Source organism: Lepidochelys kempii, chromosome 6, assembly GCF_965140285.1.
Source record: "Lepidochelys kempii isolate rLepKem1 chromosome 6, rLepKem1.hap1, whole genome shotgun sequence".
Taxonomy (NCBI): Eukaryota; Metazoa; Chordata; order Testudines; family Cheloniidae; genus Lepidochelys; species Lepidochelys kempii.
The window spans coordinates 120,919,694-120,947,298 of record NC_136385.1 but is presented as its reverse complement, the minus strand read 5'-3'; the positions used below and the strand labels follow the sequence as shown (position 1 = coordinate 120,947,298).

The following is a 27,605-nucleotide window of genomic DNA, read 5'->3' as shown; positions in this document are numbered from 1 at the left end:
AGGTAACTGGAGAACTGAGGAATCAGATGTCAGATTTCAGAGTAACAGCCGTGTTAGTCTGTATTCGCAAAAAGAAAAGGAGGACTTGTGGCACCTTAGAGACTAACCAATTTATTAGAGCATAAGCTTTCGTGAGCTACAGCTCACTTCCTCAGATGCATATCGTGGAAACTGCAGCAGGCTTTATATATACACAGAGAATATGAAACAATACCTATTCCCACCCCACTGTCCTGCTGGTAATAGCTTATCTAAAGTGATTTCCAGCACAAATCCAGGTTCTCTGCATAGAATAATGTTAGATCCCTAGTATGGGTGGGAGAGGAGAGTTTTTTTTTCTTTTTGAACAGGGGAAATATATAGCTCTACTGCATTGTCGCTGCATAATGAGCCCAATTCCTGGCACATCTGTGTTTTTTTATTTTTATAATACTAATAGTATTTATTCCTAGTAATATAGTAGTACACACAGAGACAGTTGCTACCTCAAAACGCTTACAGACTAAGTATGCAAGATAAAGGGTGGGAAAGGAAACTGACGCACAGAGTGTGAAATGACTTGCCCAAGGTCATACAGAAGATCATAGAATCTGGGCTCCTGGGTCCCAGACTAGTGTCCTGTCCACTGGTCCCATGCTGCATCTCCTATCGTCAATCTTCTCCTTGTATGACAGTGTGAGCTAAGGTAGGAATTTCACCCTTAAGTTTTCAGTGTCCTGGCTTTTCTCTGTCTAAATCATGGCAACAATATTCTCTTAACTTGGTCTGAATATTACAAGCATTTCATTCTGAGTGCTGTCATCTTGTACTGTAATTAGTTCAAGGTTAGTGTGAGTGACATGCTGTCCTGAAGCAGAGAAGTCACAGGAAGGAGTAGTCAGATCAATAATTCTCAAGAATGAATCCTCCTGCCTGGTGACATAGGATGTTTAGGTCACCATTGAAATGCATTTCAGTAGTAAACTGAGCATAGCAAGTGTGAAGAAATAATGTTCTTGTGGTGTTACCCTCACAACATTGTTCTAATTAGAAATAACATTCTTATTTTACATTTTGTTGGGATGTGGTTTTAACTTAGACTTCAACTAAGGCCAAATTAACTGTACTTGGTTATTACCTCTGTTGCTTCAGGTTCCAGCAGATGTTCAATGGCTGCTTCTGTTTTCCAGTCTGTGTTGTTTTTTTATAGTTCTTGGAGCCAGTACCAAGTTTGTGCTCCAAGTCTCTCTACCCTCCCTTCCCCCCCCCCAAAAAAAATTCCTCCAAATACTTTTTAATAATTTGTGTTCCGTCAGAGTTTCCCAGATATATGGCATTATGTGAATTGGGAGGATTAAACCTAATCCGATCATTTACAGTAGTTTGCCCCTGTCTACAGATCTAGATAGTTACGTGTTGTGTTTCAAGTACTTGCATCCATTTGTGTGGCATGTGATTATGTTCATAAATGGTCATTGTTACTGGTCGTCGTTGTTGTCATCTTTTCTTGTTTTTAAGACGTGCTCTTAAAATGTGCCTAAACAGTAAAAGATTTATTTTTTAGGGAATCAATCTAGTTTCCTTCCTTTGCTATTCCTTTCAGCTGGTCTATCTTCAGGCAGAAACAGTTCAGACGGATTTGATTTCTTCATTAGATGCATGCCAGGCAGAATTAATCTGTGTCTTGTTTTCAATCTCCACTCTGCTCATGGTGTGTGGATTTCTTGCATGGAGATAGGTAAGGAACACTCCTTTTTATAGTATTTGTTAGCCCCCGCTTAAACCTTAATCCTGGAAGGTGATGACCACTTTGGCCCCTATCCAGAAAAACACTTAAGTGCATGCTTAATTTTAAGCACTTGAGTAGTCCCATTGATTTCATTGTTCAAAGTTTAAATACACGCTTAAATGCTTTGCTGGATCAGGGCCAAATTGCTCAGCTCTTTGCAGGATCGAGTCCTTAAGGAGTTACTATTGTGAAAGCCTCTGAGTGGGGCTTTTGCAAAGCTTTTAGATCACTTAATAAGGTTCCTTTTGTTAGTAGTTCATACCTTTGCAGCCATAAAAGCTCGCTCTTCTCCTTTGCCTTGAATATACTCCTCCATTAATAATTACCCTCACTTTGTCTATTATTTAATCAACTAAATAAAAAACAAAACTCTCTGAAGAGGACAGTGTGTCTTGGGATGTTCGTAGAGCATCCTGGGTTACTTCCCTTTCCTCCACCCTCTTTAACTCTAGTTGATTTGGGGAAAAATATATTGTGTTATGCGTAAACCTTTTCGTTCAGCACTGAAGGGTGTGTCTGGCTTGTTATAACACATTTTTGTAGATTCCCTGTAGCAAAAATACATTGTGTGGAGATTATGATTTAATTACTTTAGTCCAATATCAATTGTTATGTCTTAATGTTAAACTGTTCCTGTGGGTTAAAAGATTATCCCATTATTCTATAACAACACTGCAGATAATTGGTTTAAAGACTGCTTCTTTAAAGTTAAAGGCTGGTATTTATAGATTAGTTAATAATACAGATTATTTGACTCTAAGATTTCTTTACACTTCACTATCTTTATTGATACTTAAGAGTGAATAGATACTGACTCAAAGTTAAGAACTGGATATCTCAGTAAATTTGGGAAGGTGTCCTCTGTGAGCCCTTTGCCTGTAATCTAGTATGTGAGACATCTGTTGTGTTCAAAGTGGTACTATATGAACCCTTTGCCATTAATATATCTAGATTCAATTTACGTTAGTGTGCAACTGAGAACTTGTGACTGGCGTTTTCAAGAGAAGAGTTCACATCTGTTTGGGCACTAATTATTAATTGGTGATAATTCCAATCCAGGTAATAGAACTAATAGTCTATGGAGGAGGGAGTGAAGAAATGGTCTGGAAATTTAGATGGCCATTTGATGAGCCATCTTAAAACTCTGAGCACTTCATGCAGCAGTGCCTAAGAATTAGTGATCTTTTACATTGAAGTAAGAAATGATTTTCTTTTCCAGTGGCAGATCAAATCATGAGCATGTGAATGAGTTTGGAATTTTGTTGTTGTTGACATGAGTGAAATAACACAATAGCCCTTTAGCAGACAAGATATTCTATCTATTGATTCTTTTCTACCCTTTTTTGTTAGAGGGATAACAGGCTAATTTTGTCCTCTATATAATAGGCACTTTAAATATTAATTTAGGCCTTGTCAAGGTTGCAAATTCAGTCCAAATGCAGCAATCAGAGGCCAGCCATTGACTAGATGCACCTATGTGAACCCCAAGTATAGACAGGGAAAATAAAGATTTGCTTGAGTGGAGTTTATGCTAGTTTTGAGGGGTGAGCTTCATCAGAGCAAATACACCCCTGCAACCTCAAATACAATGACTCTGTGTCTGGAATGGCAAGTAAAAGGAGGAATCTCCCTCATTCCTTGGCATTGGGAGAGGAAGATGGCTGGGGGGGTGGGAAGGGAGCATCAGTTGGGCTGGTGGGCAGGCCAGTGGAGCTCAGGTTAGCCATAGGCCCCTGTGAACTCAGTAGAGGGATATGAGCCCTGACCTTCTGACCGGAGCTTCAGCTCCCACAGCTGGGATTAGTATAGCAACAGGTTTTTGATTTGCTGTGGGCATTGCACTAGTCACCTTTTTGGGGACTGGGAAAGAATTTTCCCTCATTACCTGATTGGCCAGCATGAAGTGGTTTTCTTCACATTCCCCACAGCAGCGTAGGGATCCAGGGAGGTAAGTGAAGAGTTAAGGTTCAAGGTGTCATAATTTAGCAGCTGGCAGGTGTCCAGTTCCATACAGGGTCTGGTTCCCTGATAAACCAGAGTGAGAAGTGGATTAACGGGGAAGACATCCCCTCAAGAAGCTGGGGTATGGCGTTGGAGCTCCTAGAGACTGTCAATTCCATTTCCCTAGCCCCTTAAGCCTCAAGCAAGGGGATGGTGCTGGGGTCTCAGTGACAGGCTAGGTACCAGCAGTGGAGAGGGGTTGGGGGCTGATGGCAGCCCCTCACTAGGTGGTAACTGTGATAGATATTGCAATCACGTGCGATATCTTTGGGGACCATATTGTGTTAAGTTTATGGATGGTTTGTTATCACTGTGGGCAGGGATTATATGCAGTTTTATGGGGGAGTGGAGGGAGGGTTACCATAGTTCCTCCAGGAACTAAAAACAGTATGTGTGTGTGTGGGGGGTTGATTAAGATGAATCACTCTGGTTTGTAAACTCCTCTGGAGAGGTACCACTCCCTGGGGAGACTTGCATATACTGGTTCAGACTGAATTTTCCAGAGAGTAACTGACAAAGAAAGGGCTTTTGGCATAAAGACTGAGTTTAAACTGGCACAGGACCTTTTTTGATTCAGCAAGTGGATGGGACCTTCGCTCCAAGGGGAGCTGAGGGGAGGGCACTGTTGTGGAAGGGTTGGAAAGACTTTGGCTTATCGGGACCCCTTAGAACTGATGAGTAATCTCTGGTAAAGTTTTAGCATGGGTACAGGATGTTTTTATTGTTTTCACATGTTTTCTCTGCAACACTTTTACCCTGATAATGAATGCACCCTAAGAATAAAAGTATTTTGCTTTGTGAAGGCTGGTTGCTAACTTGTACACATTGTTGCAACTCCTGGAGAAAGGTTAACCACAGGTGCTGGATCCCAATCAGACCTGCTGGGACAGGCACAGTGAGGTGCAAAGAGACTGCAAGCCTGGAAGGGGAGACGCAGGTCTCTGCCCAAAAGAGCTGTCAGCTGGGATCCTGAAACCTTAAGTGAGCGCCCCGGAGGAAGGGCGGGAGGTCAAAGTTAACCTGTGAAAGTAAGGATTAAGGAAGTTACGATAACCTGCACTGTATGAATTATTGTTGGATAGTTTCCAGATGAGTTAATAGTGTTGCAGCTTAATTAAGCCCCATCCCTTGCATCTTGTCTTCCTGCAATGACTGGGATAATTACAGCTGTCCTCCTCTATGCTATTATATTTATTAGTTGTTCCTAGCTCTTATATAGTGCTTTTTATCAGTAAATATCAAAGTGCTTTATAAAGAATGTAAGCATCTTTATACCATTGTATCCATGGGGAAACTGAGGCACAGAGATGAAGTGACTTGTCCCAGGTTGCCCAGTAGCAGAGCTAGAAATAGATCCCTCATCTCTTGAGCTCCAGTCCAGTGCTCTCTCCACCAAGCCACACTGTGCTAGGATTTTCAATGCCTGCAACTATTTCAAAGTCTAGTCATCAACTACTGAAATGGGGGCAAAATCTCAATATAGACAAAGCCTTAATGTTCCATTTGTGTTTCTGTTGAGATGTGGTCCTTTTTTGTTGAGTGTTCAGCTCTTGAAGGAAGTTTTTGTTTACCTTCCAGCAGGATATAACTTTGTCTGTGGGAGTAGAGCAGAGAATATGCAAATTCTGACTAGTGTTCAGTGAACATTATTTAATTTTGGTGTTTCTTGGGCTAAGCCATTTTGAAATGTCTGACATCAATAACTAAGTAAATTTTCCACTTCCCGAACATGAGCATAGTGTTTACAAGTACCTCTTTGAAACAAATGAGGCTTCTGCAAATGTAAAATGTTTGAATATAGATTTATTGTTGCTGTTTGGAACAGAAGGTGACACTTAAATATCATAACTTTCCTCTCTTCTGTTGTCTAGTATTAGGGTTTTCAGAGTTAAATACAGTGTAAGGGTGTTTGTTTTGGAGTTTGTAAATTAATTTATATGGGCCAGTATGATGGGTTGTGTACCCCATGCAGGAAATGAAAGGATAATGTGGGCCTGAGAGCTCAAGCAACCTGACCTGATTGCATGTGAAGGGTGAGCCAGGCACAATTAGAGATGAAGCTCAGCTGGGGAGGGAGTTGGGTGGTTAGGATAAAGAAAGGAAGTTTGGAGCAGAAGGGGGCTGCAGGGAGGAGAGGAAGGAACTCTCTGGTCATGCTTTGGGACTAGAGAGTGGACAGACTGGCAGGCTCAAGGCGGAAGCCTAGAGAGAGAATTGGCCCTAGCCATTTCCTGACTAGACAAGTCTCACAGAGCACCAGGAGAGAGATGAAGCAGCCACTGGGAATGGAGTAGGCTCCAGTGATAAGCCCTGATAAAAGGGGAGGATCTGGATTTTTAGGGAGTGGGGCCCTGGGAGGTAATCAGTGGAGGAACAGCCTGTGGAACTTGAGGCATGAAAGGTCAAGCCTGTGGAGGATGGAAGATGGTTTAAGTTTGTGCTTTTAGTCTCAGATTTATTGGGGGATTCCAGGGGAAAGCCCTGCAAGTCCTGACCTTGAGAGTAGGATGAATCTAACGAGGTTCTGGGTAGAAGCAGGGGTGGGTCAGAATAGAGAGACCTTGCCTTCTCACTTAAAGTGACCTTGGGCTGGAACCCAGTGGAGAGGGGGTGGGGAGAGGGCCTCGGTTCCCCTACTAGCCACCAGGGAAGGTGGTGGTAAGTCCCCAGATTTAAGGGGATGAGAACATTGGGAAGCCTTGAACAAAGAGCATGCAAGGCCCAAAGAGCCCAAAGTTGGAGACAAAGACTTTGTAAGTTGTAAGTACTCTAGCTGTTTGTTGACCTTCTGGGGTAACAAAATGGTGACCTGGGCAGATGGCCGAGTTTCGAGAAGACTGGGACTGCTGTGGGGCCAAAATGACTGTCAGCAGGCGGCACTGGAGAGGAGAGAGCTTGCTATGCCACACCCAGCCATGAGGAGGTGCACTCTTTGACAGACAGATTTTCGGTTATTGGGCACTCACAACCCCTTTTTGAAATCAATGGGATTTGTAGGTGCTCAGCACCTTCCAAAATCAGGCTAATAGACCTCAATCTGACTAGCAGCTACCGTAGCCGTTTCTAGAGTCTAAAAGTGCAGTCATTATGCTACAGAGTCTTACTGTGAACTCTGGGAGGTGGAGGAATCTAGTGGCTGTTCCGAAGGGCAGTTAATCCTGCATGTGAAAAAACACAGCAGAGATGGAAGACCCAATTGCTGCCGTAGGAGAGTAAACAGAACGTGAAGTGATATTGATTTGTGCGCTGGCCAAAGCAGGTAAAAGTGGCTCTCTTCAGAACAGTTCCTATGGAGCTGTTTTTTAAAGGCATTGAGCACTTGCAGGTCCCATTGGCTCTGTTTGGAATTCTGGGAGTTCAGCACTGTTACAATTGGGCCTTATATTTGTGCTCTCTAGTATAAGGAAAAACATGCTGAGAAAAATGGTGCATGTTACATTATTAGAAACTGCAGCATTGGATGTCCTTGTTAACCGCAACAAACACTGCAGTGATCTGGGAAGCAGGACACCAACTTCGAGAAGCCAGAGAGGAAAGGGAAATTCTGACCTTCACAACTCAACCCTCATTAAAGAAACAATACATTGGTGCAGAATTCATAAGTTTTATTATATCTGCAAAAATTAAATGGTGGGTTACAATGTGGTACTTCAGGGTTGTATTCTAAGTATTTTACCATTTGTCTGAAGAATCCCATGACTTAAATGCTATGTATATCCTATAACATCTTGAAATATGTATCCAATATGTAGCAACATGCTTGTGGGTTTTGAATATCCTGATGGAAGAAATTTAGCAACAACAGACAAAGTTTAGGGTGGGGAAGTGGCTTTTTAAAAAAATAATTAAATAAATGTTTTGTGAGGGTTCAGGCAGATACACGCATAGCTGCATTTAAATGTTTTTCACTGGTTTTTTGAAGTGTAAGCTAGATATACTGTATTTAAAAGCAATCAGTCATCAGATCATATTCTGTGTGTGCCAACCTACAAACCAGTGTCTTAGATAATTAATTAGTTCTGTGATTACTATATAGCTGCTGATATATCAAAGTGTTTAAACATTAGGTGTTTCATGTTGACTTAATGAAGTTTTTTTTCCCCCCCCAAAGGTTAGGTGAAAAAGTATATAAACCACTGCAAATGATGGTATTTATTACCTTATGTTGGTTTGCAGTTAAGGTGAAAGAGTGGTTCTAATCTGAAAAGTAACTATAAAAAATGGCATCATGAGGTTCTGCATTTAAATGTTTTGAACTATGTTACCACACTGAACTATCTGACCCACGCAGTCAGAGTGGTTAAGCACTGGAATAAATTGCCTAGGAATCTCCATCATTGGGGATTTTTAAGAGCAGGTTGAACAAACACCTGTCAGGGATGGTCTAGATAAATACTTAATCCTGCCTTGATTGCAGGGGACTGGACTACAGACTTCTCGAGGTCCCTTCCAGTTCTATGATTCTATGATTTTCACTACCTCATTTTGTTTCCATGTCAAAAGTGGTGTTTTACGAATATAAAAATGTCCCCTCACACCAGCCATGCAAACTTAGCCTGGACTCGGAAAGTTGAGCTGTTCAGTTTATCCCTCACTAGTACTGTAATATGATAAGGACCTGGTAGTCCAAATTAAGACTTCTTGTTACACCTATGCAAGCCTGCTAAAGACAAAGGGCCTGATTCTCCTTTACCATTGTGCACGTTTACAGTGCTCTGGCAGTGTAAATTACATTTATGCCCACTTCAAGGCCCCTTACTGCTGTCAAAGTGGTATTTGTTTATATACATATATTAGTATGTATATGGGCCAATGAGTTGGCACACCTGTAATGACTGGAACTGAGTAAACAAAACTCTTATCACACTCACTTAGTTACAGTTGGCTCTGTAGGAGTGAAAAACAATAAAATATATATTTGTTTCACCAAAGTCAGTGGGTCTACCTGTGAAGGGACACAAGGAGTAGATCTGCTGAGAAAGAAGATGCCATGTATACTCTCACTTTTCAGAAGAGAGCTGTACTCTTGAATTTATTGTATTTAGCTGACAAAGCAATGTATACCAGGCTTATCTTGGCCACTGGAGTTAAGTTATATAGGCCATTGATGCTAATGGCACTACTCGGGTGAGTAAAGTGAGCAGAATTTGGACCTGTGTTTATTAGACTATTGAGCAGAAACGTCAGAATAGCCATAGCTGCAGCTATTCCACTGGTTTCCCAGGAAGAGCAGCTCACTGTAGAGATGGACAAAATCTATTAATAAAACATTTTCAGGAGAAGCAAATATTCTCTGGGAGAAAATCTATCAAAAATAGATTGCAGGATAATTTGAAAATGCCATTCATTAATCCTAAAGTACTGTTCATAGATGTTTATTTCCTAGCTTTTAAAGCCAGAAGGGACTGTGTAATCCGATCACCTCCATAACACAGGTACAACCGTATTCCCTACCTGTGTGAGGGTTTAACTGGGAATTGAACACAGGATCTCTTGCAAGTTGAGTTGATCTACAGAATTGCCTTGTAACTTTTGGATCTAATGAATTTTATGAAGCTACCACTACAATGAACTAAAGATGTTCCTAGTTCTTTTTACTGACGCAGAGTAATCTACATGAGCTATTTTTTCAATTGCTTAGAAAATGTCTTAAGCATTTTAAGGCCCACTTGTACAATTGGATTGGCATGGGTGGACCTGTGTGGAGACTCATTAGCCCTTGTGCCTGCATGGCGCCCCATTAAAGTGATCTTGCACTGTGTGATTGCAGGATTGTTGTCTTGCATTCCAGTTGAAAAGGAAAAAAAGACTGAAAAGTGTAAAATGGTAGACCTCGTAAAATGATATGTGGATGCCTGGCAGCAGGGGGATACCAAATAGCTTTGCCACCTGTGTCCCTGATAATCCCCTAGGAATGCTCTCTGCTGGTCAGGCAGCATAATCTGGGGAAAGGGAACTAGACTGGGAGTCAGGAGACCTGGGTTCTATTCTCCCTCTGCTGACTTGCTTTGTGATCTTATTCAACTCACTTCATCTCTGTGCCTCAGCCTACTCAACTGTAAGGTTGGGGTGTCGATAAAGGTTGGGGTGTCAATACTTGCCTTCTTCTGCAAAACACTTTTCAACATCAACAGGGCTGTGAGCATTACTCTTAATTATTTTAGCCAATAGACACAGGACTGTACAAATACTTTCATTTATCATGCAAAAGATCTATAAATCAGTCTTGCAAAATTGCTAAGAACACTTCCTGGCCAAGGCCTAAAACCTACTAAAATCATACCATATTTTTATTATTTTACTTAACGGGGGCAACCTAAACCAATGCAGGACAGATTTAAACTGATGTAATGGTGTCCATAAAGAAAAGTTACACCCAATTTAGTTAAACTGGTGCAACTTTGTATATAGGCCATGGGGCAGATCCTCATTGCTCCATTGACTTCAATTTCCATATTAATTTACGTGAGCTAAGGATCTATCCCCAGGATTTCTGTATTGAGAGACAGCTGGTTTTAAACAAAATAAGAGTGTCCTGTCTGTGCAGACTTGCACTGGTTTAACTAAATTGGTTTGAAATCACACGTTAGGCTAAACTGGTGCAACTGTCTCATGTGAACAAACCCTTAGTGTCTGGAAGGGGACCAGGGAACCCCCAGACAGAATAGTTGTATAGAAGTGCATGTCAGGCTGGGGGCTTGTCTACACAGTTTTTGTGTCATATAGCAATATCAGTTTAGAAAGTATTATTCTTAGAATGATACAACCCCTTAGTATGGCCATTTTTGGTTATACCAGTATAGTTATGGTAGTGACTAGCCCTTAAGAAAATGTAATTTAAATGAGTCTGAGATAAGAAACTGGATCATCTCATTACTAAGTCTCCTAACCATGAAAATGTCCTTGGTTTTGCTGCGTTCCTTGAGTAGGTGTTACTGTGAGCAATAGGGAGAGATCTGACTGAAAGAAAGAAGGTGGCTGGGAGAAAAATTCCAAAAAACAGCTGGCAGGGAAATAAAGAATAATAATTTTCTCAGTCATTGTTTTCTTTGGAAAGCTCATGCTTTAAGCACATGGAAATACTTTACACATTGAGGAGTGCTGACTTCCTACATGCCTTATGAAGGAACAGCAAATCATTCATATACTGTAAACAGATTATAGATTATTCCAATATAACTTTTTCCGTGCTGCTGTCTTTTTAATAAATCTGTACTTTAGGTACCATATTTTGGCCACAAGGTACATAAATCATGACCATTAAAATTAATAAACCGTTCTTAATCTACATGAGCATGCAAAATATAAATGCGCTATTTTTATTGGTGCCGAATGTTGCTAAACGTTGCTACTTGCAGTACTACACTATAATCCTAAAGGGTAAGCATACCAAAAAGAAAAGCAAGTCAGTAAATGGCAAGTTACTTAGCAAATATATCTTTTTCCATAATTGTGAAGATGGTCCTGTTTGTCTCACGCTCAAGTGATTTGTAAACCTCCAACCTCAACTATCCTGGTGATAGATATAAAAAGCTAGACTGTCAGAATCTCCATATTCAAAGTTAGAGTTTTGAGCGGTAGGAGAATACTTTAACAACTTGAGGGAAAGCTTTGATGCTGAAACTGAAGAGCAGACAGGAGCTTGGAACTGATTATTACAATGGGAGTTTTTTTCAGAGTAAAGGGAAATCACAAACTGGATATAAATGGAATCGTATAACCTGGCGTGTCACAAACTGGAAGAAATAATCTAAAAAGTAGTCATAGTGATGTCTTAATTGTTCCACAAATAATAAAACTTTCTTCCTCTGATACCAGCCTGTTATCTTCATGGCTGTGTTTATGCTGATCCGAATACATGTGGAATGTGATCATAGGCTGATAAAAGCACTCTTCAAGATAAACAGCAAAAGTAAAAGACAAAAGCTCATTTAGGGAAAGAGGCTTTTGACTTGCCATAGAAACAGAAACAGTGGAATAGATTCAAAGCCTTTAAGGCAGGCTCAAATACAAAAGAATTAATGAGGTTTGACTGAGTGTCAGTATGTCATCATAGTCTTTTACTTAATGTTGTCCATACTGACATGGCCTGCTGCATCTTGTCTCCAAGTCTCTTGGTCTGATGCTGCCTGAAGTCATGTGTCTGACATTTCTATTTCCTCCTCTTCTTGCTTACTTGAGAGAGGTCTAGCCACCTTCACTGATTTGGCTGCGAAGGGAGAATTGGCAAAGAGGTATGCAATTTCCTTTAAGTCGGCCTTTCGGCTGGACTGCATCCAATTTTGAGGGAGCGAGCTGCCCATGAGGCCAACTGATCTAGAGAATGCTATCCTTTCAGCACAATAACAAGATCAAGGGCATTTGTCTGTCTGTGTATGAATCTTCATTCCAGTTAACTGGAGCTTTGATTTGGCCAAGTGGTAGAGAGTACTCCTTTTATGATCTGGCTCTTGAGACATTTGCTGTTGGTAACCAAAAGTTGCTACTTTGCTCTTGTACGTCGTTTGAACCTTGCCCATAAAATGATGCATCACTTGACAGTTGTTTCAAGCTTTGTATTGTACGGCAGTAAGTTTGGTGGCATTTTAGGCTCCTTTTTCAATTTCTAAGAGTTCCTTCTGCTGGCTGTTTCTCCATTTCTTTTTAATAGCCTTGTTCATGAGGTCTCCTAAAGATTTTGTTTTCTCAGCAAACAGGCAGGGTGAGATTTTTACCCAAGTGGCTTTCTGTTTCCACAAAGTATCATTTCACACGGGTGTTCGTTCCTGAGTTCCTTCATTTGAATGTTCTGAGGGGTCTGTAAATGTGAAAGACTTCAGTTGAGGTTCAAGCTTAAACTTAATATTTCCCTTCAAATTTCCCTAATCCTTGGAATAACATAGGGAAATTGCTATCTTGCATTAGTCTTAATGATGACTTTCATGGGTTCTAATCTTGTGACCAGGCTCTATATACTATATTATATACTGATAGGTGGCCAAGCAGTGGTTTTGGAACTGCTTTAAATGTCTTCCTCCTCCCTCTCCTCCCATGCCCACATCAGGTTTACCCTGGTTAGCATATATCTTAATATAGCTAGGAATGCTTTTTCTTCTTATTCTGGACCTTAGTACATTTGAACCTCTTCCACTGTTGTAAAGGATCTATAGGTTGCAGTACAGCACATAGGTGTTTGTTACAGGTAACATCTTTTGGTAGCTATTTCAGTTTGAGGAGGGAATTTGTAGCACCTTGTTCAGGGACCTCTGATTTGATGATCTTTTTTTCCTCTTTAATCCTAAATTTGGGCCTAAATTAGTGTGCCTGTAATAGAAAGTAGGTAGTTGTATATCTAAGAGCTTCAAAAAATTCAGCTCTTTTGATCACTTTTTAAATACAATGTTTGGGACTAAAAAAAAATTTAAAAATGCATTTCAAAAGGGAAGCGGGTGTCTACGTATTCAGTAGTTCATATTCCCCCAGCTGTATTCATTATGTGCTCAAAAACATCACAGTGGAAGTCATTGTTGATCAAAGAGACAATGTTCTGTACCAGTGAAACCTAAATAATAGTGTTCCTGAAGATGTTTGTTCAGGTGCAGGGGGCAGGCGAACAGAATATTGTTTTAGGCAATCCACATTGGACATCAAAAGGTTAATTCCCTGTATATGCCCAGCCTGGATTCAAAAAGTCAGTCAAGGTGTAGCTAAAAAGGAATATTGACAGTATTGGCTGCTCATGAAAGAGAAGTACCTCTTATTAAGGGTAAAAATTCTTGTCTGTGAAAGTTTAGTGGCTTATCTATATTTCCATCAGCTCTCTTTGTTAAGAAAATAAACTTAGGTAGGGACTATACCTAAGCATACAGTGAAGTGTAAACTTTTTTTAAAAATTTTACTCTATTTTTCTGTGTGTATAAACCCAGTGCCTGTAAATAAATTCTTTTATTTATGGGATGTGTGAGGCCTTGGTATAATTTGTGACATACTCTGTTGTATGCCAGCTGAGGAACATCATTAAAAATCCTGTCTGCCTCAAGTCTGAGTTGGGGCTTAAAGAGAGATGAGTTTATGTACTCATTGTAATGCTTTAAGAAGGCTCTGCCTTAAATATAAAGGATTTTAGACTGTTAGGGAGACAAGAAAGACTAAGTGAGCCAAAGCAGGTGAGTGCTATGTTATGGACACGAGATGGAAGGTCAGAGGTCGCATATGGAAAATGTGTCTATATTTGAAGAACAGGAAGCTGAACTCACCAGCACTTGCAGTAGTTGGTAAGAAGTAAAGCAATGGACCATCAACTTGCTGGAAGTGTTGCTATGAGAATACTAATCCAGATATTGTTCTCAGATAGTGAAGTAGACCCTGAAAGAGATGGAAGAAGGTAGAAAGTCATTGTGTGTGGCTTTTTGTTAACTTCAAGAATGTTGTACATTGCTGTCAAACTAGGGGGACGTATCTAGTGGGGTCCCTTGAATCAATCCTAGGTCTGGTACTATTTAATATTTAATTATATAAGATATTATATTATATTGGATAATAGAGTAGAGAATGTGCTTACAAAATTGGTGGTTTTCACCAAGCTGGGAGGGGATGGAAGCACTTTGGAGTATGGATTAGAATTCAAAATGGCCTTGAGAGATTGGAGAAGTGATCTGAAATCAACAAGATGAAATTCAATAAAGACAAATACAAAGTACTGCATTTAGGAAAGAAAAATCAAATGCACAGCAACAAAATGGGGAATACTGCAGAAAAGGATCGGGGGGGCTATACTGGATCACAAACTGAATGAGTCAACAGTATGATGTAGTTGCAAAACAGGCTATTGTTCTGGTGTGTATTAACAGGAGTGTTGTTTGTAAAACATGAGAGGTAACTGTCCCTCTCTATTTGGCACTGGTAAGGCCTCAGCTGGAGTACTATGTCCAGTTTTGGGCAACATACTTCCAGAAGGATGTGGACAAATTGGAGAGAGTCCAGGGGAGAGCCACAAAAATGGTAAAAGGTTTAGAAAACCTGACCTATGAGGAAAGGTTACAAAAATTGGGCATGCTTCTTTTTGAGAAGAGAAGACTGAGGGGGGATAAGGGCTGTTATGAAGAGGAAGGTGTTCAATTACTTTTGTCCTACCTTCAGTGGACATGGAGAACAATGAGCTTAATCTGCAGCAAAGGGAGATTTATTTTACATATTAGGAAAAACTTTCTACCTAAAAGGAGAATAAATTACCAAGGGAAGTTGTGGAATCCCATTCACTGCAGACTTTTAAGAACAGTAGACAAATATTTGATGGGGATGGCCTAGGTTTATTTGGTCCTGCCTCAGCACATGGGGCTGGACTTGATGACCTCCTGAGGTCCCTTCCAGCCCTACATTTCTTTGAGCCTATGACTTTAATGTGGTGGGTGTAGGAGTGTTGAAAATGCTGGGAGAGGATGCTGGAGACAGGCCTAGCCCTCCTGTCTTTACTTTGTGAGAGAGAGTAAAGAAACCCTTTATGGTCTGTGCATAATATGTATAGTATATTATGTAGAGTCATATTTATGTAACACCCTTGGAATAGCTATGGCTTACTACAGAATATGTATTAACAGCACAATCCGTGTATGCTTCTATACCTGCTGGATTGTGTAACCATGTTTCTAAATAAAATGTTTTTGATTTGGTATTTTCAGGTAGGCTGTGGCCCATCCTCCTATTTGAGCCCTTGGAGAGGAGACATGAATAAATACCTTGCCCCTCTCTCTAGTGTCCCTGCCCCAAAGTATAGGAGGGGAATCATCCAAACATGATTCCTTCCATGACTGCCGGAGTCAATTCTCAAGTCAACGTGACCTCTTGGCCAGTATTATTGAGATTGATCCGTTTAGATCGGTCAGCAATGTGGACATATGACCATTTCCATCATTAGGCGATTATTGGCCCCAGATAGCAATGCAGTGTCTGTGTGTGTACACATGTAGGCATGCCAGTGTTTTCAGTATAAACATACGCCAGCACACTCGCTAAGCTTCTATATGATTTGCAGCTCAGGACACTCTGCGTTAGTTCCTTTGTTTTCAGCAAGGCAAGGCTTGATCCTTTTCTATTAGAGTAGAAATTCCTGTTTTTAAGGACCTGATTCTGATCCCATTAGGATTCTGTGGCAGAACTCTCACTGAGTTCATTGTGGGAATCTGGAGGAAGGTCTGTGTGGGAATTCTTGGCATGATTTTTGTGCCCCTCTCCATGCCTCATTTTATAGGTTAAGGGGAAATAGGGCTTTGACTGCTACCATTGGCCCACAGAAAAGGTCATGACACATACCCCTATGTATCTGTCAGTCTTTATTCCTGGCCACCTCCCTGCCAGGGTCGTGCCTTCAGAGACTTTACCAGGGATTCTTTTTTTTTTTTTTTGGTTGCTGCTTCACACAGATGCCGAAGGGAGATGCTATTTTAAAGATCATTGTTTTTTGGTGATGGGGAGGGCGTCTCCATAGGACCAAGAGGGGATGTCTTGTCCACTCTTCCCCCTGATCTGTCCAGTCTTCACCCGTTCTCTAGCCTGGACCCCACTTGCCTCTTTGGGGGTCAGCAGGAGAGCGGAGAGTGCTCTGTTAGCACTGAGCCTCATCAACTGCACCTCAAGCGTCTGCTGTGTGGGCCCATATTTGGAGGAGTCTTCGAGCTTGTAGGTTTCCACCGGGAATAGGGAGATTCTATCTCAATTCAAGAGGTTTTAAAATCCATTCTGCATGGTAAAAAATTATGGAAAGGCCTGGTCTAAATACCAGTTCAGCTATGTTGATTTTTAACCCAATTTAAGTCAAACTAGCGTCACTTATGCCTTACATGTCCTGCATGGTACATCTCTGATATTATTGGACCAGGAGTGGCCAGCCTGAGAAGGAGCCAGAATTTACCAATGAACATTGCCAAAGAGCCACAGTAATATGTCAGCAGCTTCCCATCCGCTACCCGCCTCCAGCCCTCCATTCCTCCTGCCCACCAGCAGCCCTGTCCATCAGTGCCTTCCCCATGCCTGTTTTGCAGTGCGCAGGAGGCTCTGGTGGGGAGGGGGAAGGGCATGCCATGCTCAGGGGAAGGAGCAGGGGCCTTGGGGGAAGGGGTGGAGTGGTGGCAGGACCTGTGGCAGAGCCAGGGGTTGAGCAGTGAGCACCCCCCCCCCCCCCGGCACATTGGAAAGTTAGCATCTGTAGCTCCAGCCTTGGAGTCAGCGCCTATGCAAGGAACCGCATATTAACCTCTGGAGAGCCACGTGCGGCTCCGGAGCCACAGGTTGGCCCCCCCTGTATAGGACTGTTGTTCGTCATCTTATTCAAAGGTTTTGGGAATGTGTTTTTTAAATAGGCCTACGTGGAACAATTTTGTCATATTGATTTCTTTGGCTATTCCAGAGAACTGTGGCCCTGTCCTTTTTTTATATGTATTTGTTTAGAAGGACATGAGAACATGACATTTGCAGTTTCACAAAAATGGTATTGCCTTCTATGGGAAGAACCCTCATTCAGAGCTCAAAATGGGCTGGTATGATATACTGGTATCTATGGCAGTATGCCACACCAGCCACCTATCTACAACCTGCAGACCACTTCTGCTCTGTGCCAGAGCCTGGGAGGCTTGGAAGTTCAAGAAAAGGCCCTGCTCTGGGCAGCAGGAGACTGCCTGGGATGGGAGTGGAGGGAACCTAAAGAAGGAAAACCTGGGCTGCAGTGGACTAGCACAGCATATATGGGCTTCAGTGGACATCCTGCACCAGCCAGAGGATTCCCCCAGTGGACCTGGGAGTTCATATGAAAAATAGCAAGGGAAGCAAGGAAAGAGGGACGGGGGAAGAAGGAGAGGAAATAGAAGAAAAGGGAAAAACGGAATGGAGTGGGGGAAACGGGGGGGAAAGCAATGAAAGATGCATAACCTTAATGTCAGTGCCTTTTTATAGATGTGTATGCTGCTCAGTCTTAGCCATTAGATACCCTATTGTATTACATTTTGGTGGCAGAAGAGGGGGAGCTGAAATGGCAGGGAAGGGCCTATTGGCACGCTGGAGGAGGGGAGAATATTTGTGCCAGACATGGCCTGTGTGTGTGAGAAGCATACCAGTTCTTTATTTTTCCAGTCTGAGCATTGGCCTCCTGCATTTTCAATTGCCTGTGACAGCCGATGTTGAGAGAGAGAGAGAACTTTTCACAGGAATTCAGTTTAGATAAGGGAATATTCACCTGAATCAACATATTGCAGTTTTGTTAATGCTGACTGATTATCTGATAAGCTAGTTTGAACCTGAGTCTCAGACCAGAATACTACTGTGTCTGCATTAGTTCTTCTTTTATTTACCCCTATAAGAAAAGTTTTGGTGATAGATCAATTAGCAAATCCTAAAGAATGACTGAATAGTGTGATGATTCCTGTGATTAAATGTTTTGAAGATTTCTTTGAAATCATAGAATCCTCCACTCGCTTAAGGTTTTATTTACGTTCTTGAAAAGAACTGTATTTTTGGTTCAGATAATCTCACCTTGGTGTACCTATGCTCAGGTAGCTGCTCTTTGCTATGTAGTGCCAACCATCAATATTCCATTGAATGACTTTGAAAGTGAATTTTAAAATATTTTTCACATCCTGAAAGATTTCAGGTTAACAGACAATAGGTAGTACAAGTTGATATGCTTTTAATTATTGTTTTATTGTCCGTGTATTATCTACGAAGACCATCAAACATCCTGTAGCGACTTCATGGCATCACAAAAATAATTAATGGACCCTTTTAGGGCAATATGTGCTGTTATAACAACAACATGGAATATTATTTCAGTTTAGGACCTGAAGGCTTACTAGGAAAAGCTAATCCCTAGTGTATAGTAACAAGAAATACTATTATTACTTAGTAATAATAAAAGAACACCTTAGCGCACATGCTTTCTCTGTTTGTTTCTACTTTTTGCTAAATGAGGAATGACTCTTAAAATGACATACAATCGGTGATAAATAAGAAACCTTTGTGTAATTAAGAGAAGATCTGTTTGTTTAAAAGCCTTTAGAGGTTGTGAAAGATTAAGCTTAGATATATGGGAAGGATGAATGTTGTGCAATAATGCCCCTTCGTTCCCCTTTCATAATAAATCTCAGCAGAGTATTCATCTGAAGGGCTGGATGCCAAAAAGAACAGGTTTGACTTGTCTGTGAGGATTTACACTACAGTAAAATGCACAACTGCTTTTCCAGAGGTCATTGTGAAGGTCACAGAGCTAGCATGCACTGCTGAATGGGAGCAATCTATTAAAAACAGTGAAAGAGATTGTACTGCGTGAAATCAATATTTAAAACGTAACATGAAATGCATCGAGAGTTTAGAATCATCAGACCATATGAACTCAAACGTGTATGCCACTTTGTAGAAATGCTACTGATCTTTTTTTCTCTTCAGTTTGCAAAGTATCCACTACAGAATTTAACTCTTTTATATCCAAATGAAAGTCATTAGTAAGCTTGTAATAGTCAGGCTTTTTTTTTTTTTTTTTAAAAATCACCTCTTACATTATATTGACATTTTTAATTATTATTTGTTTCAGCGTGTTTTCTTTGGCCAATTATTACAGAGAAATTCCAGCAAAAGATTGTAATGGATTTAGCAAAATGGAACTTGAATACTTTTTTTTTTGGAGTTAGTAAGCCCATGCTCAAACTCAACCCTCTCTCTTTAAAGAAAAAGCGATGATCCTTTCAAATGGCAAACAGCCATTGGTGGGGTTTAGTGCAGAGATTAATTAGTAAACTTTGGAATGTGCTACAGCAAATGCATCTGATTGGCAATAGCATGTGGAGCAGCAACTGGTGGAAAGTCAGAGCTCCTGACAGGCACAGTTATTTCCAAAAAGGCTTAAGAGTTCTGGAACGCGTTATTCTTTAAATGGATCTGTACTTATTGCACCAAATCAATACGTTTTTCTGTATTATTCAGTTACTTCTAAAGTTTAATATATATACAGTTTTTTAAAAACTTGGCATGCATTATATTGTTGAAAGAATGCATAAATGACATACAGTAAACACATTTATTTTATTGTTTTTGTAACTAGTTACATACCATCAACACACAGCTACATCCCCAAACATGAATTTACAAAGGATTGTGGTTTGTCTGCATTGCATTTTGCAGTTTCTTCTTTTCGCAGCCAAATGTTAAGCTTGCAGCCAAATGTTGAAACATGATCTATTCAAAAAAACATTAAAACATAATTAAAACGAATCAAATTTATATTGTAGTAGACCACTTTTTCGAAGCACAGTCTTTATAATATTAAAAAGGCTGCTGCCATGAATTCCTGAACACTTCTATTTCACACAAAAAATAAATGATTGCACGATTTAAAGTTTGCTTAATTTTTCCTTACAGTTGTATGTTTTCATTTAGGCAGAATATAAATAATATTTCAGATTGAAATTGGTGGTCTAGAAACGGTATGAGAAGCAGTTTAGTAATCAGTTAAATCCAAGATTATTATTAATCCATTTGATATAACCTGTGTAGGATGAAGGCTTGTGCATGTACATATTTAGTGGGACTCCTCATAGTGTGTAAAAATTAAATATGTGTAAGTCTTTGCAAGATGTGGGTTCAAATTCTAAGATTAGAATAATTTAGCACAATAAACGTATATGCCTTACAAAACAGTTAGAAATCCTGTATTTTTAAAGAGAGTTTCCATTAGAGTTTAAAATTAAAGCTACTAACCTAATATCAGAAGTCTTCTATTAAATATATGGTAGAAATGCTCCCACTGACTTCAATGAACATTTGATCAGGACCTGTGTTCCTTCCATCAGCCATTTTTGCAGCAAACTGAAAACAGACCTTCTTCTTACTTTAAACGTCCCAAATATTGAGCCACATTCTGCCTTTCCATGCTGATGTGATGCTCCTGTTGCAGAAAAATAATAATGTCAAGTAACATTAAAGAACTGACCTAAAGTAAACCCAACGAAAGGCTCAGTCCACTCTTGCGCTGACCCAGCAAAGCAATTTGGGTTTGGGGTCAGTGGGAGTACTTACATATTACAAATGAAGCATGCGCTTAACCCCTCCCCATTGTTTGAGTCCTTTTAGCCCAGCTACCCGGAGTGCGCAATAAGACTATAGCACATGCTAGGGCATAGTATTGGTTGTGGTTGGACAAAGTGGCTGTCTTCGGTAGGGTTAAACATTTTGGCACTTTTCGGGGGGGAGGGGGAAACCAAAAAGAGCTGAGTTTTCAATTGTCCAGAGGCTGATTGTCTCTCCTGACATCTGTTCCTGCAGTCGCTTGCTACCAATAGCATAGTGTTTACTGCCATAAGTAAACCCATTGAAATGGATGGGATCATGCAAGACAGTAAGCAGTTGGCTTTATAGTAAGGGTTTTTAAGTCCTGATCCAGAAGAATGATTAGGCTAATAATTAGTCCTCTTAACCTCAGTGAAACCACTTGCATGCTTAAAGTGAGGTAGGTGCTTCCATGCTTTGCTGGATTGGGGCCTAAGGCCTTGATCCTTCAAAGACTCAAGCACATGCTTAACTTTCTTCACTTGGAGTAGTTCCATTGTTTTCAATAGGGTTACACAGAATGCATAAAGTTGAGGACATGTGTAAGTCTGTGCGGGATTGAGGGCCTTAATTAGGTTGGTTAGAACATTCTGTGGAGGTGTTTGGGCAGTACATGTTAATTCACATAATTTATAATTTGTACTAAAAAAAAGTCTCGCTCCTCATATCTCATCCAAAATGTAATAGCCGAGCACTGTGCTCAACTCTCATATTACTGAGACTTGGTTATTTCTCACAAAATATATTCCAGTACATCTCTGAGTACAGAGTGTTATAAATAATTAAAACCAAACTGCACCCATCAAAGGAAATGAATGCAGGTACATTTTTGTGTGGTGCATTATCCTGGCTTTTTGGATTGTTTGTTCACTAATTGACAAAATTCAGTAATTCTCAATGGGTCGGTCAGTCAAGTGTGAACTAAAGAGGTGCTATTCTATTACTTGGAGGTCACCTCTTAATATTGATTTAAAAATAAAATACTAACCTTTGAACAAAGGGTCGGATTCACTTTCCCTCTTGGAGTAGAGGGTACACCAGCATACGCCCTCTGTAAGTGCTGCTTTTGAGCAGGCCTTGGAGTTGATGGGCACAACCTGTGAATCGGGTGAGGTTGATCTGAGTTATTCAGTGAGTCTCCTGAGGAGATTCCATTAGCAAGACTTCCGGGGAGCTCTATCAAATAAAGCTGCACTAGCCTGCACCTCTTGTGGGTGACAACTGTCACTCACCATACCCCATCAATGAATGCTTCCACCAACACAGCTTCCCCTCTGGGGACAGGGGATGTAAATCATTCACCCCGTGCCTTAGGGTTTGAATCTGGCCCAAGTTTAATGTGAAACCAAAAGAAAAAAATATACATAAGGCAAAACATGCTTTTTTCAATTTATTATGGGTGGACAAAAGTTCCTGTGCAAAGATAAGATGTAGGTAGTTGGAGGAGAGGGGGATGATGTAAAAATATTTGGATTTTTGGTAAGGCTTTCAGCTGTGGTCTGCTTTTGCTGAAAATATCATTTTCTTGGTGAGATTTATATGCAATACATTTTCTTTCCTTTTCAGTACTTGGACAGATTTAAAAAAAGTTAAGAAAACAAAAACTTTGAAGCCAAAGATGCTGAATGCTTCTTGTGCGCTTGCCTTGGCATGGCAGTATTTGTGTGATTGTGTTCCAGGCTAGAATCCTATGTCAAAAGAAAAGGAAACTGTTCTAGATCTCTCAGCATTTGAAAAGGGGAAGAAAATGATTAGCCATGTCTATTCCAAACGTATAGTTTCTAACTTGCTCCCAGTGCCTCAAAGGGTGCAAAGTCAAGCCCCTATTGCCCTGTAAAGAAGGGTTCACATCTTACCTAGTGGTGCAGCATATGACTGCAGATGCACAGTAGTGCAGTGTTGCTGGTTGGATGGCTTCCAGTTTGATGGAGATCTGAGATTTGAGGTTGGCAGGCTTAGGAAGCAGCCTTTCTTGGTGAGTCCAACACAAGCGCTTATACACAAACAAATGTATATTCTTCGAGTGATTGCCCATGTCCATTCCAAGGAGGTATGTACGCGCCACGTGCCCAGTCATCAGAAGGTTTTTCCCCAGTGGTACCTAGTGAGTTGGCTGTGGTGCTCCCTGGATTCACGCTTTCATGGCAGTGTATATAGATCCCTGCAGCCTCATCGGTTCCTTCTTACTGACTGTGACAGTCGTCAGAGCAGCTCTCTTGCTACGGCAAGCGATCCCCAAGTGGATTCTTTCTTCTTGTTCCTGTAAATAGTTTAAAAACTTAGTATTAGTTAGTCAAGTAGTTTTTAGTTAGTTTAGATAAGTTTCAGTTGGGGCTTTTCCCCCACTGTTTCCTCTCCCAGTGTCCGGGGGGGGAGGGACATGTCTCGGACTCAAGGGCTTAAGCCATGTGGGTCCTGTCTAAAACCCATGCCATGATCTTAATAGCACCAGTGTGGCTCCACTAGCACTGGTTCACCATGCGACTAGTCCCGTCGGTTGATCTGCCGATAACCTTGCCCCTGGTCCTGGACTTGATCACCCAGGAACACAGGTATCTCCAGCATCCCAATCTGCAGTCTCTCCACCTCGTGGCATGGAAACTCCACGGCTAAACCCCTTGGAGCTCACATGCTAAGACCCTGTTAGAGAAGTCCTCCTTGGCAGCAGGAAGCCATCCACTATCTGGCCAAGTGGAAAAGATTCTCAATTTGGGCATTACAAAAACACACTCCACCTTACAGTCATCGATTCCCTTTATCCTAGATTGTTTTCGGCATCTAAAACAGCAGGGTCTGTTGGTATCCTCACCAATAAAAGTGTACCTACCCGCTATCTCAGCTTTCCACCCCAGTTTAGCCGGTCTCTGTTTTCATGAACTCCATGATGGGCCATTTCCTCAGGGGATTAGATAGGCTGTACCCTCAAGTAAAACAGCCAATTTCCCCATGGGGTCTCAACCTTGTGCTCTCTAGACTGATGGGACCTCCTTTTGAGCCCTTAGCAATATGCTCCCTGTACATTTCCTGGAAAGTAGCGTTCTTGGTAGCTATGACTTCAACTAGGAGGGTGTCTGAGCTTAAGGCCTTAACCTCAGAACCTCTGTACATGGCCTTCTATAAGGACACGGTGCACTTGTGCTGACCTTCCTCCTGAAGGTGGTTTCACAACTCCACATGAACCAGGACCTTTTTCTTCCTGTGTTCTTTCCTAAGCCACATGCTAGCAACAGGGAACAAATGCTCTACTCCCTGGATGTCAGATGAGCATTAGCCTTCTACATTGAAAGAACAAAGCCATTTTGAAAATCAGTGCAACTCTTCATTGCAATTGTGGAGCACATGAAGGGGCTTCCAGTCTCGTCCCAAAGGATCTCTTCTTGGATCACATCCTGTATCTGGGCATGCTATGACTTGGTAAAGATACCTGCCCCCGCACTGACTGCACACTCCACGAGGACGCAAGCATCCTCAGTGGTGGTCCTGGCACGAGCTCCTATCCAAGACATCCGCAGGACAGCGACGTGGTCATCGATCCACACCTTTTACATTGCACTGCGCCATTACACAGCAGGCCAGAGATGATGCATCTTTCAGCAGAGCAGTGCTACAATCAGCGATTCCATAAACGCTGATTCCCGCCTCCTAGGTAAGGCTTGGGAGTCACTTACTTGGAATTGACATGAGCAATCACTAGAAGAAGAATTGGTGGTTCTTCAAGTGCTTGCTCATGTCGATTTCCATTGTAGGTGCGTGTGTCCATGTGTGCTGCCGTCAGAGACTTTTGCCTTAGCGGTACTCGTTGGGCTGACTGTGGCGCCCTCCGGAGTGCCGCGGTCATGGCACAGTATATCAGGCGCCACCGGCCCTGTGCCCTCTCAGTTCCTTCTTACTGCCCATGGTGGTCAGTCGTGGCGGGATCCCAAGTCAGTACTGCAGGGAGTCCCTTTTACAACCCCCTTGCCTTCGCTCACCTTGGGTCTCAGATGCGTTGGACCTGGGCTGAGGAGCCCATCAGGGCCAGCTCAGCACCTAGGGTGATTTGGCTGCAACATGGCCTGGCCCTTCATATCAACATCAGGGAGGTCAGAGCAGTTCGCCTGGCATGCCAGGTGTTCTTGCCTCACCTGAAAGGCAGGTCCTAATGGACAATACCGCCGCAATGTATTACATCAACAGGCAGGGTGGCACCAGGTCTTCGGCCCTTTGTCTTGAAACTCTCAGCCTCTGGGACTTTCGTGTGTGGCATGCCATTCATTTGGTGGCTGCCCAACTGCCCGGAGCCAAGAAAGTCTTGGTGGATCGCCTCAGCAGGACATTCTTGTCTTGCCACGAACAATCGCTCCATCCGGAGGTGGTCAGCCTAATGTTCCACAGGCGGGGGACTCCCTGTGTGGACCTGTTCACGTCCAGACAGAACAGGAAGTGCCACGTGTTCTGTTCTTTGCTGGGCAGAGACAAGGGCTCCCTGTTGGACGCCTTCCTGATCCCGTGGTCAGGAGTGCTGATGTACGCCTTCCCGCCAGTGCCACTAATCCACACAGTCCTGCTCAAGGTGAAGCAAGACAAAGCAACGGTCATCCTCATAGCCCTGGCGTGGCCTTGTCAGCACTGGTTCGCCATGCTCCTGAGTCTGTTGGCAGCCAACCCATTGCAGCTGCCTCTTCGGCCGGATCTGCTGCCCCAGAACCACAGGAGCCTGCTGCATCTGAATCTGGCAGCGCTATGCCTGATGGCTTGGATTCTGCGTGGCTGAGTGGGGAGGAGTGGCAGTGTTCCGCCAGTGTCCAGAAGGTCCTGCTGGGCAGCAGAAAACCCTCCACTAGGGCTGCCTACATAGCAAAATGGAAGCAGTTCACATGGGCCTCGGATCGCCGCATCCAGGTGGAGGAGGCCCCCCTGCAAGTTATCCTGAACTATTTGCTATATCTGAAGCTCCGGGGCCTATCTCTGTCCTCAGTCAAGGTGCACCTGGTGGCCATCTTCGCTTTCCATCCCCTGTTTCACAGCAGGTCAGTCTTCACCCATCCCATGACAGTGCGGTTCCTGAAAGGACTGGAGCACCTTTACTCACATGTCTGGGACCTCGTCCCTCCTTGGGACCTGAACCTTGTGCTGTCCAGGCTCATGGGGCCCTACTCTCCCTTCTGCTTCTCTCCTGGAAGGTCTCCTTTTTGGTTGCCCTAACCTCGGCCTCTAGGCTGTCCAAGATCAGGATGCTCACATAGAAGACCATATAAGGGGGCTCCAATAAGGACAAGGTCCAGCTGCGTCCTCATCCAGCTTTTCTGCCCAAGGTCATTTCCCAGTTCCATACTGGTCAGGACATGTATCTTCCGGTCTTCTCCCCGAACCCTCATGCTATGGATGAGGAATACAGGCCGCATTCCCTGGACGTCAGGCAGGCACTGGCCTTCTACATAGAGAGAACGAAGCCATTCTGTAAGTCTACACAACAGTTTGTCGCTGTCTACCCAGAGAATCTCATCCTGGATCCCAGCTTGCATCTGCTGGTGTTATGAGCTGGTGAAGGTGCCCCGTCAGCAGTTGTGATGGCCCACTCGTCTAGGGTGCAGGTGTCCTCGGCGGCCTTCCTTGCTTAGGTGCTGATCCAGGAAATTTGCCGCACCGCAACCTGGTCATCCATCCGCATGTTTGCTTCACACTATGTGCTGTGAACTCTGAGCCCACCACTGTGGATTCTGCTTGTGAGTTATCTACAATGGAATAGACATGAGCAAGCATTCAAAGAAGAAAAAGTTACCCACCATTTTGTAACTGTTGTTCTTCGAGATGTGTTGCTCATGTCCATTCCATTACCTGCCCTTCTGCCCCTCTGTTGGAGTTGTTGGCAAGAAAGAACGGAGAGGGCGCGGGGCTGGCGGTGCCTGATATACTGCGGCATGAACGCAGCACTCTAGAGGGAGCCAGAGCCGGCCGTATAGGGACTACTAAGGCAAAAGTCTCCAACGGCCATGTATGTGAGCGCGCGCACACCGAAAATGGAATGGACGTGAGCAACACGTCTCAAAGAACAACAGTTACAAAATGGTGGATAACCGTTTTTCACCTACCTCTCATAACTGTTTGTTCTTCAGGATGTTCTCATGTCTATTCCAAGACCCACCCACGTCCCCTCTATCCGAGTATCTGGCAAGAAGGAACTGAAGAGGCTGTGGGTCGTCAGGGACCTATATACACCTCCATGAAGATGCGACTGGGGGGGCTCCACAGCTAACCCGACGGCTACCGCTAAGGGAGAAAACCTTCCAACGACTGTGCATGCAGAGAGCGCACACCTACTCGGAGTGGACGTGAGCAACACATCTCGAAGAACAACAGTTATGAGAGGTAGGTCACCCTTTTTTTTAGTTGTCCTGCCAGATAGCCTGGAAAGGCTTGAAAACCCCTATTTACATGTGGGAAGCTCAGAAGCAAAACTTGCCTAATTTACATTATTTACATCAAAGTAATCCTGTGTAAGGCTTATTGAAATGCACATCTGAGAAAACAGGTTTCAGTTAACACAATACAAAATGCCTTTCGCACCAGTGATCAATCTAGTTTCCTTTGTAGATGGATGTGATGAGGACTACTTTGGGCGAGCCTCTGTTGCATTCAGAGCTAGGAACTCAACCTGCAAAACTTCACTCACATGTACACATGTGAGTAATGCCATTGATTTCAATGGGTTTGCTCATGTGAGTAAAGATTGCTCACAAGACAGGTTTTAAAGGATTGAGCCCTCCATTTAAAATAATGTGCATCATTTTCC

The 27,605-nt window shown here is 42.5% G+C and overlaps 1 protein-coding gene across 6 annotated transcripts in view; it reads left to right on the top strand.

The window, feature by feature from the left end:
* MNAT1 (MNAT1 component of CDK activating kinase) overlaps nucleotides 1-27,605 on the top strand; it is a 187,168-nt gene that overhangs the window by 85,851 nt on the left and 73,712 nt on the right. The window contains exon 7 of one of the 6 annotated variants that reach the window (XM_073349931.1): nucleotides 1,583-1,749. The exons of the other annotated variants lie outside the window; for them this stretch is intronic. Within the exon in view, the coding sequence (XP_073206032.1) occupies nucleotides 1,583-1,717 (135 nt within the window). The 3' untranslated portion in view covers nucleotides 1,718-1,749. Of the gene's footprint in view, nucleotides 1-1,582; nucleotides 1,750-27,605 lie in introns of those variants that run through there. 6 annotated transcript variants of the gene reach the window in all.